The sequence below is a fragment of the Lycorma delicatula genome, chromosome 9, assembly GCF_047948215.1.
Source record: "Lycorma delicatula isolate Av1 chromosome 9, ASM4794821v1, whole genome shotgun sequence".
NCBI lineage: Eukaryota > Metazoa > Arthropoda > Insecta > Hemiptera > Fulgoridae > Lycorma > Lycorma delicatula.
This window is the reverse complement of record NC_134463.1, coordinates 76761538-76775473: the sequence shown is the minus strand read 5'-3', so window position 1 is coordinate 76775473 and position 13936 is coordinate 76761538. Positions and strand designations below refer to the sequence as shown.

General features: G+C 28.0%; 2 protein-coding genes across 6 annotated transcripts in view; both read right to left on the bottom strand.

Moving 5' to 3' along the window:
- Positions 1-3434: 3434 nt before the first annotated feature.
- Positions 3435-4094, bottom strand: Lipt2 (Lipoyl(octanoyl) transferase 2). The gene is made up of 2 exons (XM_075376134.1): positions 3826-4094; positions 3435-3702 (listed from the first exon to the last, which is right to left on the bottom strand). Exons 1-2 carry the CDS (start codon positions 4092-4094, stop codon positions 3435-3437), a joined length of 537 nt encoding a protein of 178 aa, XP_075232249.1.
- Positions 3981-13936, bottom strand: part of WRNexo (WRN exonuclease) — a 36293-nt gene continuing 26337 nt past the window's right edge. For all 5 annotated transcript variants that reach the window (XM_075375404.1, XM_075375406.1, XM_075375408.1 and 2 more), the window contains 3 exons: positions 13317-13458; positions 6329-6430; positions 3981-4199 (listed from right to left, as the gene is read on the bottom strand). In XM_075375404.1, the coding sequence (XP_075231519.1) occupies positions 4125-4199; positions 6329-6430; positions 13317-13458 (319 nt within the window). In that variant the 3' untranslated portion in view covers positions 3981-4124. The remainder of the gene's footprint in view (positions 4200-6328; positions 6431-13316; positions 13459-13936) is intronic.

Here is a 13936-nt window from a genome sequence, read left to right as displayed (position 1 = left end):
TTATCTGTTCTGAATTATAAATTATGCGTTAATAAAGAAAACCACATTCACAAATGAATAGATAAAATCAATAAAGACCTAAACACAATTTACTCTGAATAGATAGCTTTACATAACTTCAAATTTTATAGAAATCACATTCGTTCATAAACGTTTACATAGAATATATAACCCCAAACACTGAAATATATACATAAAAAAAAATTAAGCAAAAATAAATATTGACTAAATCAAATTAGACAAGAGCAACACATTAGTTAAAATGTGTTATTTAACTGATGCCTAAACAATAAATTTTTGTCACACACAAAAAAAAAAAATATAAAAGAATTAAAATATTTGGATGCAATGCCCAAAACACATAAAAGAATTTACTTATCCAAAAAAATATCAAACTACAATTAATAATTAGGCATTAACAAACCCAAATACAAATAAATGTTCTAAATAAATCTTTCCTTTCCTTCAAATCTTAACAAATACACATACCCAACAAAAGAAGTCAGACAAATACAAACTGGACTTTGTCTTTATAGCTCGCATATGAACATGAGTGGACTGGCATGGAGATATAAGGAGGGAAGAGGTGTACTTTAACCAAATTAGCAATGGAAGACCGTGCGTGCATTCAGCTAGAATTAACATATTGTCAGCAAACCTTGTGATTTTTTTTTATACTTTTCTATTACATTAATTTTTATTGAAAAAAGTATTTTTTACTTCATAACAATTTTTCTATCTTGCTCAATAACTGAATGAGTTGGCATGGAAGGATACTGACAGTAGAGATACGAGGAGAGAACAGAAGTGCTTCAACCACCTCAGGATTTTATGCTAAAATTACCATAACATTAGCAAACATTCTGTTTTTTTTATACTTTCCTAACAGAGTACCATGAATGGGAATTCTCAGTAATTTTTATTTAAGAAATTCTTTTTTCCTTTATGATAATGTTTCTGTCTTGAATTTAAATAACATAATGATTTTAAAGTATATAGTTAGACAAAAAATATGTTCTTATCTTATCACACATAAAAAAACTTAAATAAAAGATCAAGACTCTATTTTAAATATATTTAAACAGTTATCTTTTCAATATGATTTTTCAAGTATATTAACCAGTTATTTTTCAGTAAAATTGTGGTAAGGGAAAACAGCCAAAAACCATTGTTTATAATTTTCTGTTAATTCCTACAGATTTTCATCAAACAGCTACTTAAATAGATTATCATAGAATAGTAAAAGAATAAATCAAGTTAAAACTTAGTTTTTTTGTTGAAGTGATTTGTAAGATATAACCTGAAGATGAGTTCGTCTTTCAGGACACATATAACATCTTCTCATAACAAATAATACCATACAATCTTTTATGTTGTCTTTTATTAATATTCAATCATTCCTAATTGTATTATTTATAATATAATACTGTGATCAACATTTGAATATAGCTATTTAAATGCTCTTAATATGCTATAACGCATATTAATCTAATATGATTGTTAGATAGCAAATTTAGATTTATACTAGGTTGCGTAGCAATTACTACTTGGAAGTAATGTAATCGAGGATGTTGTTTTAAAAGAGACCATTAGACAATGGATGTCATTTTATAATTAACCAGCTGATTGAAAAGAGAAAGGATTATAATTTGGAAACACATGTTGAATTTATCAATTTTCTAAAAGTTTTTGACAGCCTAGATAAAATGAAGTTACAGAATATGTTATCAACAAGAGGCTTTCTTTTTCATTTAATCAAAGCAATTAAAAAGTTTGTATAATGGTTGCTATTGATTTGGGAAATAGACTGAAAATAGATATTAAGACCAATAATGAAGTTCGATGGAGCTGCTGACACCTTTTAATATTTATCTCCACAATATCACACACAGATGAGAAAAAGTTTTGAAGCAGGGATACAGCTAAACCATGAAACACAACTGAGCATAATTGCATTAGCAAATGACTATGTCATTGTTCAACAATATGAGGAAATGTTGCAGTGAAAAGTTTACTCATTACAAAATATTAGTAATGAGCACAGCTTATCAACATCTGCTGAGAAGACAAAAAAGTAATAACAGCTTTCTGCAGAAAATATCTGAGATCAAAGACAGAGATAAATGGAATATTCCTGGAGCAAGTCTCTAGCTTCCATTATTTAGGATCTGCGGTATCTTATATAAACAACCAGCATGACTACTAAACTTAATAAGAATAAAAGCACTACAGGATCAGGAGGGAAACTAGATTGAAGTTCTATAAAACCATAATAGCAGCACTAGTTTTGTCATGTGGAAGTAAACCTGAACACTATAAAAGAAACAAAGAACAAGTCAGAACTGCAAATATGAAATTACTTAGACCAGTGAGGGGGAGTAGATTATTCTGAAACAAATGAAAAAATAAAAGATAAATCGGTGTGGAGATCTGCCTATATAAATTAGTGTGGATTACCTTGCCTAGCTTTAGAATACAGGCTAGAAAATCATAGAAACAGTGGCTGCCCCATGAGAAGATGATTTCCAGAATAGCCAATATTGCCTAATCCTAGAAGTGAAGAAGGAAGAAAGCACAGTTTGATGTGGAAGATTTATAACTGTACTTATTAAAAATTGCTCAGTTATTATTATAAAATCAATATTTTGTTTATGTTTAACAATTTTGAATAAGTTAAAATTTATTAATCAACTAAATAGGAAACAAATCAATATATATATATATATATATATATATATATAAATAAATTTTAAACAACTCAAAAATGTTATTTACTGAAAAATTTAGGTTGTCCATGAACACTAACAATTATAGCACAACTTAGAAGTAGGTAATCAACAAAAGTTTGACAGTATCACTCTTTTTTTTTAAATTAATTTGCCACATAAGCTTGCAAAGCCTGTACGAAGGAATATGAAATGGAAATTTTGTAGTGCATGAAAAATGCCAAACCTGACAGAGATTCGAACCTGTGTCCTGAAAACAAGACTTTTCAGAGAAACAAGGCTATTTCCCAGTATCCTATTACTACCTTTGATTCATCTAATAAATGGCCAGCTTTAACAGATTACAGGTATAGGGCAATGAGGCAAAGAAAAAATTAGTAGAATTGTTCCATTTTTTAATGTTGCATGCTTCTCTTATATTCTCCTACATTTTTAGATTTATATAACCTTTATTGTAATTATCCAACTTTTATCATAAATTTAAATACTGAAAATATTTTAATCAAAATATTGATTTTATAATAATAACTGAGCAATTTCATATAAATTAGTAAAGTAGTAAATTAGTAAAATTTATAACAGTAGATCTTAATTAACTTTACAAAAAAAAACAAAAAACAGCATACAGTAAAATCTTTTATTATTTTTCTTTGAAAGAAAAAACTTGTAACTATATAGCCATAAATTTAAAAATAATAAAAAAAACGTTTATGTAAACACACAATCACACTTCATAACAGTTTTAAATGAGCTAATAAAATTTGGAACAATATCTTCTACAGTAATATCAGACAACAATTCTTTAGTAAGTGAAGTAACACCTTTATCTAATATACCACAAGGTATAATATGACTGAACCAATTTAAATCTACATTACAGTTTATTGCCAAACCATGACTGGTAATGTAACGGCTGCCATGAACACCTATTGCACACACTTTATTGTCTTTAATCCAAACTCCAGTATGCGGAGACCTATTTGCATCTATATTATAGTATACTTTACACATATTAATAACAATTTCTTCTAAACAATTAATATAACACTTCATATTTAAGTTAAAATGTTTTAAATTTAAAATAGGATACGCTACTAACTGTCCTGGCCCGTGAAATGTTATTAGTCCACCTCGATTCGTCCTAAAAAATTCGGCACCAGTTTTTAACAATTTTTCTTCAAAATCCTTATCATATTCTTTACTTCTTATTCCGACAGTGTAAACTGGTTGATGTTCTAAAAGTAAAAGCACACCATCTGTACCACTTTCTTTAATATTACTCGCAGTATTTTTTTGTAAAATTAATCCATCATTATACAAAATTCGACCCACTTGTACAGCTTTAACCAATGGTCTTTTTAAAGGCATATTATTAAGATATATAATTACAGTCAAATTTTAAAAAGATAATCCAAATATTGCAGATCTTCTCTCTTCCATGTGTTTTAAATGCTTGTAAAGCATCAAAGAAACCTAAACAATTTATGGAAATTATCGATTAATTTAAAATAAATTATAAAAAAAACATTTAAACATTTTTACATTACAAAGTAGAGTACTGTTATAAGTAATCTGAAAATTTGTTGACCACAAATTTCACAATCTATACACATCTCTTCTTCAATGTAATTTACAACTGAATGTTCAGAAAATGTTTTCTTAAGACAGTATCATGATAACAAATTGCCTTAATCATTAATGCCGTGGAATTGAATCAGTAGATTGAAGTTATGGGTCGGCCAGTACTTGGAATTTTCTAAAAGCCCGCTATTCTACATTCTAGATACTATTAACTACGATTACTACATTTCTGGTCTCTTTTATTCCCAAATCATCTGTATAATCCACATTTGGAGATATATAACAAAACAGAGGGATAGTCTTTGTACTTCAGAAAGTAGCACGTATTGATATGTGGCAACAAACATATTATGATAAGTAGAAATTTTGCAGTCTTATTTATTAAAAAGGAATCTGGTACATTCTACCAATGTGTTCCACATAATCATGTACGTTGCTGATGTACTACTTTGGTGTGGTATATAGACAATTTTTTTCAATCAGAATAGATAGACCCAGCAAGTACCACGTACATTTTTATGACATTTCATAACAAAATACTCAAATACCCCAATTATGTTTTAATAATCCTCTAATTCTATAACATAGTAAATTTTGATCAAGGTTACATTATAATACTGTACTATTAACTGAAAGTAACAGTTAATTTATAGAAGAAACTTATCTACAGTAAATATTTAGAACTGTATTTGAAAATTTATAAATTTCCTAAGAATTTTACAAGAATATGCTGGGACAAACAATAACAGAACAAGACTTTTACCGACTTCAAAAGAACTGTAGATTAATTTTTAGAATAAGTTATACAGAGCTGATCTTTTGGGATTATTTTAATTAATAGATTTCATTAGATAATTTTTTAGTTATAGTTATAAGTTATTAGTTATAAGCTTAAAATTGAAATCCTTCAAATAATAAATTTCTTTTTGTAAATCTGAACAACTATGAAAGCCGGGCTCCCTTCGAGGTGCTTAAAAGCCCCTTTGAAGTGCTTAAAAAAAATTATTGAATATTTACAGCATTTTACAATTAATCAATCTCTTTCAAAATACTTTCCTTTCTGCTGTACACACTTTTACCAAACCCACTTTTACTTTAAAAAACAAGTCAAAACATGTTTTGAAATAGTTTTCAGGGCGTTCTGCAAATCTTATTTTATGAACTTTGTTGTCTCAAATCTGTCCTTTTAATAATAATTTTAATTCTAGAAATAAAAAAAATTCAGCAGGGGTTAGGATGGGTAGGGAAGGGCACAGAGTTTTTGTAAGTTTTTTTTACAAAATTTACAAATTACAGCAAAGCATTGGCTGATAAATAATCACGATGAAGGAAACATGAGTTGTTACACCAACATTCATATCTCACATCTTTTCTTAATCACATTTTTGTGGAGACATCTGATGACTTTTAAATAGTAATGGAATGCGTAGCCTACAGGAAAAAACTCTAATGAACAACATCTTTGATATCAAAAGAGATCTAATCATCTTTATGTCTGAATGACTTTTGAATGCCTTTTTCAATCTCAGTGATGGTTTTCCTACCTTCTGTGATAACTAAGACTGTTTTCTTATCAAACATCCATGTTTCAATGATGGTTGCTAACGTCAACAAGGTTTCATCATCACTTGCATGATTGAAAAGTTCCTGATGGATACATGTTCTTTCTATTCTTGCATCGAGTTGAGTTCTAGAACGAACTTGGCGACAACATGATGCATTCCAAATTTTTCAGTTGGTATTTCAAAGTAACCTGTATAATAAAATATTTTTCTCTACTTTTATTTTGCCAATTGGAAGTCAGTTTTGGAATAGCCCTCACATAATTTTTGTTAGAAATTCATTTAATTGAACAAAGTTTAATGATTTAGTCATAAGTACAGAACCAAACAAACTTTTTTAACAGGTATCTGCTAATTCTCCACATCATCAGAACCCTAATTCTGTGAACTGAAGAGGCTAAAAGTATCTTCAGTGTGAAATAATAAAAAAAAAACAAAGAAAAAAAAACAATAACTTACAAATGCATCAGTAGCAGCATAAAGCATCTGTTTATGGGTTAATACTTCCTCTTTCCAATCACCTAATCTTATACCAGCATCCTTGTCTAAATCTTTACCAAACTGTAAAAATAATTACAAATAAAATATTACTGATTATTAAATTTTTAAATTAAAATAAATTTTGTTTAAGAAATTAGTACAATAAGCTTAAGGCTGCACTTTTATTATTATTTTTCAATAAACTACACCTCTATACTAAATAAAATAAACTTAAATGCTGCATCTAAACAAAATTTGTATTATTTTACAAATAATAACAAATTTTTTCAAATTATAAAATGAAGCTGCTAGAAGTTTCTAGTTCTAGGCAGTATGCAATTTCTTTTCGTGTAAGTCATGAAACTATACTAAAATCTTACATACTAAACCAAGATCTTTAATTGATTTTGAAAATATATTTTCAATTACCTAAACATACAAGATGTGATCAAAAAATAAAAACAATTTTTTAACTCTACACACTATGTCTTTTTGACTGAGTTTGTCTTTTTGTTATGAAATGAAAGCACTCTATATAATGTATGTAATTGTTTCTGTACTCATTAGACATGCCCACCAGGCTAGTTTTGTGGTTAGGTTATCATCGTAGTTGTTTAACAACTGATTTTCAAAGTTGAAGGTTCTGAGATTCAAATCCTAGTAAAAGTTAGTGGCTTATTTATAGATTTGAATACTGGACAGCGGATGATAGTGTACTTTGTTTGCTGGGGTTCAATTATCCACACATCACATCACATCTGAAGAAAACATTCACAAATCAAGGGCCAAAAATTTTTGGATTTTGAACTACAATAACGCACCACCTCGTACTTCACTACTAATTTGTGATTATTTATCCAAAAATAACAAATAGCATTTGATACTGCAGCCACCATATTCTCCAGGCACATTGCAATTTTTTTCCCAATGATAAAGAAATCATTAAAAGGACAGCAATTTGTGGTGACAGATGAAATAAAGAAATAATAAATGAACTTAGGGCTACACAAAAAATGATTTTCACAAATTTTTTGAAGATTGGAAAAAACACTGGCATAAACATGTTGTATCTCTGGGGAACTTATTTGAGGGGTACAATATCAATAAAAATAAATCCTTCTCAATAAAAATTAAAACTATCCATTATTTTCTGATTACAACTTGTAATCAATTTCATAAATAAAAGAATCAGTGAAGGCTTTCATAAATATGAAAGCCTTCACTGATTCTCTCATCACTAATTCCATTTCCAAAATAGGTATGAAATCTTAAATTTGGCATACTTTTTCCAAAGGGGTTTTAAGATAAAATATTAAATATTCTTTTGATTACCAACTCATAAGTGGGTAAAATAAAATAGGAGCTGAAAATAGGGTGCTGAAAAGCTCTAGAAAGAGCTAAATACTTGAAATTTAGCTTATGATTTTCTTGGGAAATGAGAAGAGTGCATATCATTGATATATTTAAATAGATACTTCACTAACAGATCACTTTTCTTGAATATCTACTGAGCTGAGGTTTAACACATTTATTCTAAAGGGACTCTCAAGAAAAGTAAGGAGTAGTAGCTTTGAATGACATCTAGGGTCAAATTAAACCACGTTCAAATGGGGGAGCCAAGTCCAGAAAATACAAAAAATATTTTCCATTTGAAATAATAAAAAAGAAGAAATACAGCAACTTACAAATGCACCAACAGCATAACATAGCATAAAGCATTTTTTAATGGAATATAATATTTTTTTAAAAATGCCAAATCTTATACTTTGTCTAAATCTGTCAGAATGTGCCTAAACCTGAACTTGAAACCTGGCATGAATGAGCTATTTGGCTAATAATTTCTGCTAGAATTTGACCTCTTCCTCTATTACACATGAGAATAAAAATTATTGCATACTGATCTAATAGAAAAATAGAATCAAAGAATGATTGTACATTCTTTGATTCTATTTTTCTCTTAGATCAGTAAGCACTTATTCCATGTAAATAATTATTAATGTTTAAAATTCAGCATGATTCCAACTCCAAAAGTCTATGAATGACATCCTATGTTTACTCTGACCCATTCATAAAAACCTGAATCAAGGATGGATGACTAACCATATCAAAGAAACACAAATGTTTATTAACATAATTAATAAGTTCATTAATTTTGTCTTCAAAGGAGCACTCACTCAATTTATTAAGGGAATGAGATTCTGCAAACAATAAATAAGTAGCTACATCTGGATAAAAAGAAAGCATGAAAAGTTTTAAGTTTGCTTAGAGATCTCTGTAACAAGAACTATTGTTTCTCACTCAGAAATTAGAAGGTGGATAAGTGTCTTCTAACAATTTAAAATTGAAGTGTGAAATTACAAACATTTAGAAAATTTAAAGCAATTACTAATAAATTATTTTTACAATTTTATCTCCAAATAAAGAAACCGTCATAACTGTGATGAAAAGTCACAAACTATTAAAGTAAATATGTAGTAAACACATAGAATATCAGAGAGATGATTAATATTGAATAAGAAATATGTTGCAGCATCAGTGTAAAATGGGTACCTTGTCTAAAGTCCTAAAACTTCTGAATCCAACAAAGAACAGATGTATGGCAGAAGAAATCAATTTAGTAAAAAGGAAGGAAGGAATAGTGGAGGGCAAAAGAAGTGAGAATTAGGTAGATGAATAAGATTGTTCAGCAGGCTATCTAAAATAAGTGAAATTTAAGATAAACATGAATTCCCAAAACAATGCATAAATAAAGTGAGTCGAACAGAAGGTTCAAAACATATAAAGGAAACAACCTTAATATCAGCCAACCATTCATACATTCAGTACACAGATCAAATTTCAAATGACTTTACTATTCAAAGTGAAAATATATTTGTAAGCATAAATACGAATAAGCATAAGTTTTTTATGATGCAATTTTTAGGACAGTAGTGTCAAACATAAAATTTTCCTATTTGTATATAATTATCTAAACCCCTGTATTATTCATTCATAATATACATAAACATTTTTCATAACCAGTGAATAAGGAGAATCAAAGTAAATTATATAAATTACATTTTTTTGGATGTTTTACATTTCTTACACTGTTAAACATTTATTACTTTGTTAGAAAAAAGGCTTGCAGGAACAGAAACTAACATTTCAGTTAATTTATGGTTGTTGGATTAGATACCAACTAGTGTCATGAGAGGTTAAACACAACCTCTCATTACTTTGATTTCAGAACATCAGTACATATTAGGCAGTAGCAATCTTAGAATAGTACAGTGTTTGACAGTTTTTCGCTCAGAATGTTTTTGGTCAAAACCAATTAAAATGAAATTTGAACAGTAATTAGGGAATAGCTCAAGGAACAAAAGTTATACAGTGCCAATGTGTGCTTTTACCCTGGGGGTGGATCCCACCTCTTCTTGGAGGTGGCAATTATTAAATTCAAAGTAACGCAGAAATCGATGGAGAAATAAATTCTAAGCAAAAAAATGTTCTATAAAAATTTTTGCAGAGTCAATCCTTTTTAAGTTATTCGTGATTGAAAATGTTGATTTTTCATACAAGCACTAAACAGTTTTTCACGAATAACTCAAAAACCTTACGTTTTAACAAAAAGATTATTATTAGCAAAAATGAAGCTCATAAAATAACGAAGAGATTGATTTTTTAAAAATTTCTGTTTTATTTATTATTTAAATTCTGTTTATTTATTATTATTATTTCTGTTATTATTTTACTAAGTCAGTTTGTATATGCAATACAAACTGACTTATGATTTGTTGAAGGAACTTTCTATTCACCAAAAATTCAAGTCGAACATTTCAATGTTAAATAACGGAAGATTTTTCAAGGAAAACTTATAGGGTATTTTTCAAAGTACTTGAAAGGACCTTTAAAATTAGTTTTGGTAAAAGTCATTAGCATGAAAACTAACGGAGTTACAATGAAAATAAAATGGTTGTCTTGCTTTTTGGAGAAAAAGTCAACAATGAAACAAATGACTTTTCCACAAGAATTGGAACTGAATGTAATCCTTCTACAATTCAAGTACTAACAATATGTTCTAGAAGTTTGACCGGTTTGGAATGCCTAGATTTGAAAAAAGGTTAATTCAAATTTGAAAAATTTTTGAATTTCTTAAAAAATTTTATTTTTTTCACAATAATCATGTGTTTCTATTAGTTTTCATTTTACGAAATCAATTACAGCATCAACAATTTGAGGAAATGTTCCTTGTTCAAGTCCAGTAAAACACTCTGTCAATGCTTTGCATAAAAACTGCTTGACAGTGTTCTCTCCAACGCCATATATTTACTTCATTAATATGAAAATGACAGCTGGCAGCTCTATTGCCATTATGTTTTGCAAATGAATAACTTTTCGTTTTAATGCAGTGTTGTAATATAACCATTTTGTTGTCATATTAACAGTTAAATTAATAGAAAACTAAACTTCACTCTGTAATGAACTGTGCTAGACTAAGAGAGTAAAGAGTAACAATAACAAGGTTACAAGGAAAAACATAACACGATATAACAACAAATATTGACACTATCAATATATTAACTCAGTATCACTACTGGGGTGCTTCTAATATCAATATCGATATTTTACTTTTCATTTCCTATCGTTATTTACAAGTAGGTTATTGCCCATCATATTTCTTCGAATCTAAGATGCACTCTATTTCTATAAACAATCATAACGAAAGATTAATTTATTTTATAATCAAGTAAATACAACGTATGTGTATAAATATATATATATAAATATTAACTTAACTGTAATCTATTTAAGTTTATTTTCCTCTTGACTGAATAGAATTAAATATAATAAGACATATTTTATTACAAATATTATCTTTATTAATCTCTTGGGTTAACCAATCAGCTATACAAACTTATAAATTAAATTCACTACGTTTCACTTGTAATTCTCTAAGCTTTCACAGGTGACAATAATACACATTCATACAGAATTCTCCTGCATACTAAGAAATTAACTGATCTACCCACCCTAGATTAACAATATTTTGTCCTCACCCTTATTGAAGATTTCCCTACTCATTCAGGATTTATCTTTAGATAAATATATGTATCTCTTTATAAAAGAGATTTTTTTGCTACAAAAGGATTTCGCAATAGCCCATCAAAATTACAACAATCTGAACAGTATGTTTTTAAATTAAAATCGCTGATAAAAATAATCAACAAACCAACGTAATATACAGCATTCCATATAAAGATTGTAACACTGTGTACATTGTACAAACATCTCAATACCTTAAAAAAAGTATAGAAAGTATAAAATAAAAAGTAAAAGTATAGAAAAAAGGAAGTGTCAGTGCTCACAAAATAAACAATAGAACATAAATACTTGTTTGATTTCAACAGCACCAAAATATTAGACAAAGAACAAAATGCACATAAAAGGACCACTCTAGAAATTATATACATCAAGAAAAATACAACTGCTGTCAACAATAGAGCAGATATAGCTGGATTAAGCAAAATATGTTAATTTAATTTAAAAAAATCATATATTTATATTATAAATTTAGTTTTAAGGAAAATAATGTGTAATGTTTGAGAAAAATATGTGCACTGTAATGGTTTCAATACATAGGCAATAGTAATGAGGTTTTATAAAGAGATACATATAATTATCTAAAGATAAGATGAGTCATGTGTGAGTAGGGAAATCTATTTCAATAAGGGTAGGGGACAAAATATTGTTACCTAGAATGAGTAGATCAGTTAATTTCTTAGTATGCAGGGGAATTCTAGTGAATTTAATTTATAAGTTGTATAGTTGATTGGTTTAACCCAATACTTTTAATGAAATATGTCTTATATATAGATTAACTTAAGATTCTTATATAAGATTAATCTTATATAAGATATGTCTTGTGTATATATATATATATTTATATTTATATATATATATTTTAAAGCTAATTTATATATATATATATATATATATATATATATATATATATATATACACAAGACATATCTTATATAAGATATATATTTATATTTATATATATATATTTTAAAGCTAATTTATATATATATATATATATATATATATATATAGATTAGCTTTAAAATACTTTACCAACATATGTTTATAAAAAACAAAAACTAATTAAAAAGATTTCTTGCAAAATTTAATAAACAGGCCAGCAACACACATCTTTAATACTGTCACTTCTAGGGTTAAACAATGCCAGATGAAGTTTTACTAATAAAGGCAGTTATTTTTATACGGATTTGAATACTAGATCGTGGATACCGGTGTTCTTTGGTGGTTGGGTTTCAATTAACCATACATCTCAGGAATTGTCGAACTGAAACTATACAAGACTACACTTCTTTTACACTCATACATACCATCCTCATTCATCCTCGGAAGTAATACCTGAACAGTAATTCCTGGAGGCTAAACAGGAAGAAGAAAGAAAAGATAAAGTTTCACTGTGTGCTGGTTTTTATATTTATGCTTACAATTATAATAATATAGGAATTTATTAGAGACTAAAACAAAAATAGCAGTTAATGCTGCTTTCAAAGGTACACAACCATATTTATTAAGATTCATTTTTCCAGTTCCTGTTTCTGTTTTTTATCTACATTTAGTACTTTCCCAGAGATCTCTACTTCATCAAAATGTAATAAAATTTAAAATAAAAAAAAATAATAATTTTTAATTAATTAGATAATTATAAATTATTAAAATTAAAAATAATGTCAACCATCTGTCAGAACTAAAAAAATAACTATACAAGAATAAAAAACACATTAAACGAAAAAATTAATTTTATAAACAATTATATTCTATTGGTAGAATGAAATCTACACTTGCTGTTTATGGAAAATAATTATTTGCATAAGGTAATTCAACCACATTCAAAATATGAGATAACAATGGTCAAATGCCACTTAAAAATAAATTAAATATATATACTCACACAGTGCAAAACAAGCCGTTGCAAACTCCACCTTCTTGGATAATCTAACACTCGGTTTGCATAAACACCAACATCTACCACATTCTTTTCAATTATATCTTGTACAAAGGTATTAAAATCATGTCCCAACTTCAAAACATCCCTATAGAAGAGATAAAAACATGTTGCTACTATTTGATAAATCTTGATTCATTCTATGTAGAATAAATTATAATACTAAATACATAAATCTAAATTTATATAATATAGCTGAAATCTTTATTAAATGTAGTTGAAATTTCATAACTATGATTACAGTGCTGCACTAACTAATGGTTTAGAAAGTAAAAACTCTACCATGTGATTCAAAAGGACTTCACAACTTTAAAAGCACATAAAAATTTATTGAGATAACTTACAGATTCGGTTGAGGTCTCATTTCATAGAAAAACACATATCAACTTTGTCACCCAACATTCACTTTGGTTTGATGTAGCTTCCATTTTTTATGCAATATAGATCCCACCTGAAGACAATTTCACTCCAGCCAGCAATGCAACCTCAGCAACTGCAGCATTAATTCAAAGTCTTAGCTCAACAAGATCAGCAGGCAAAGGTGGTGCATAAAGCTGATCTTTAAT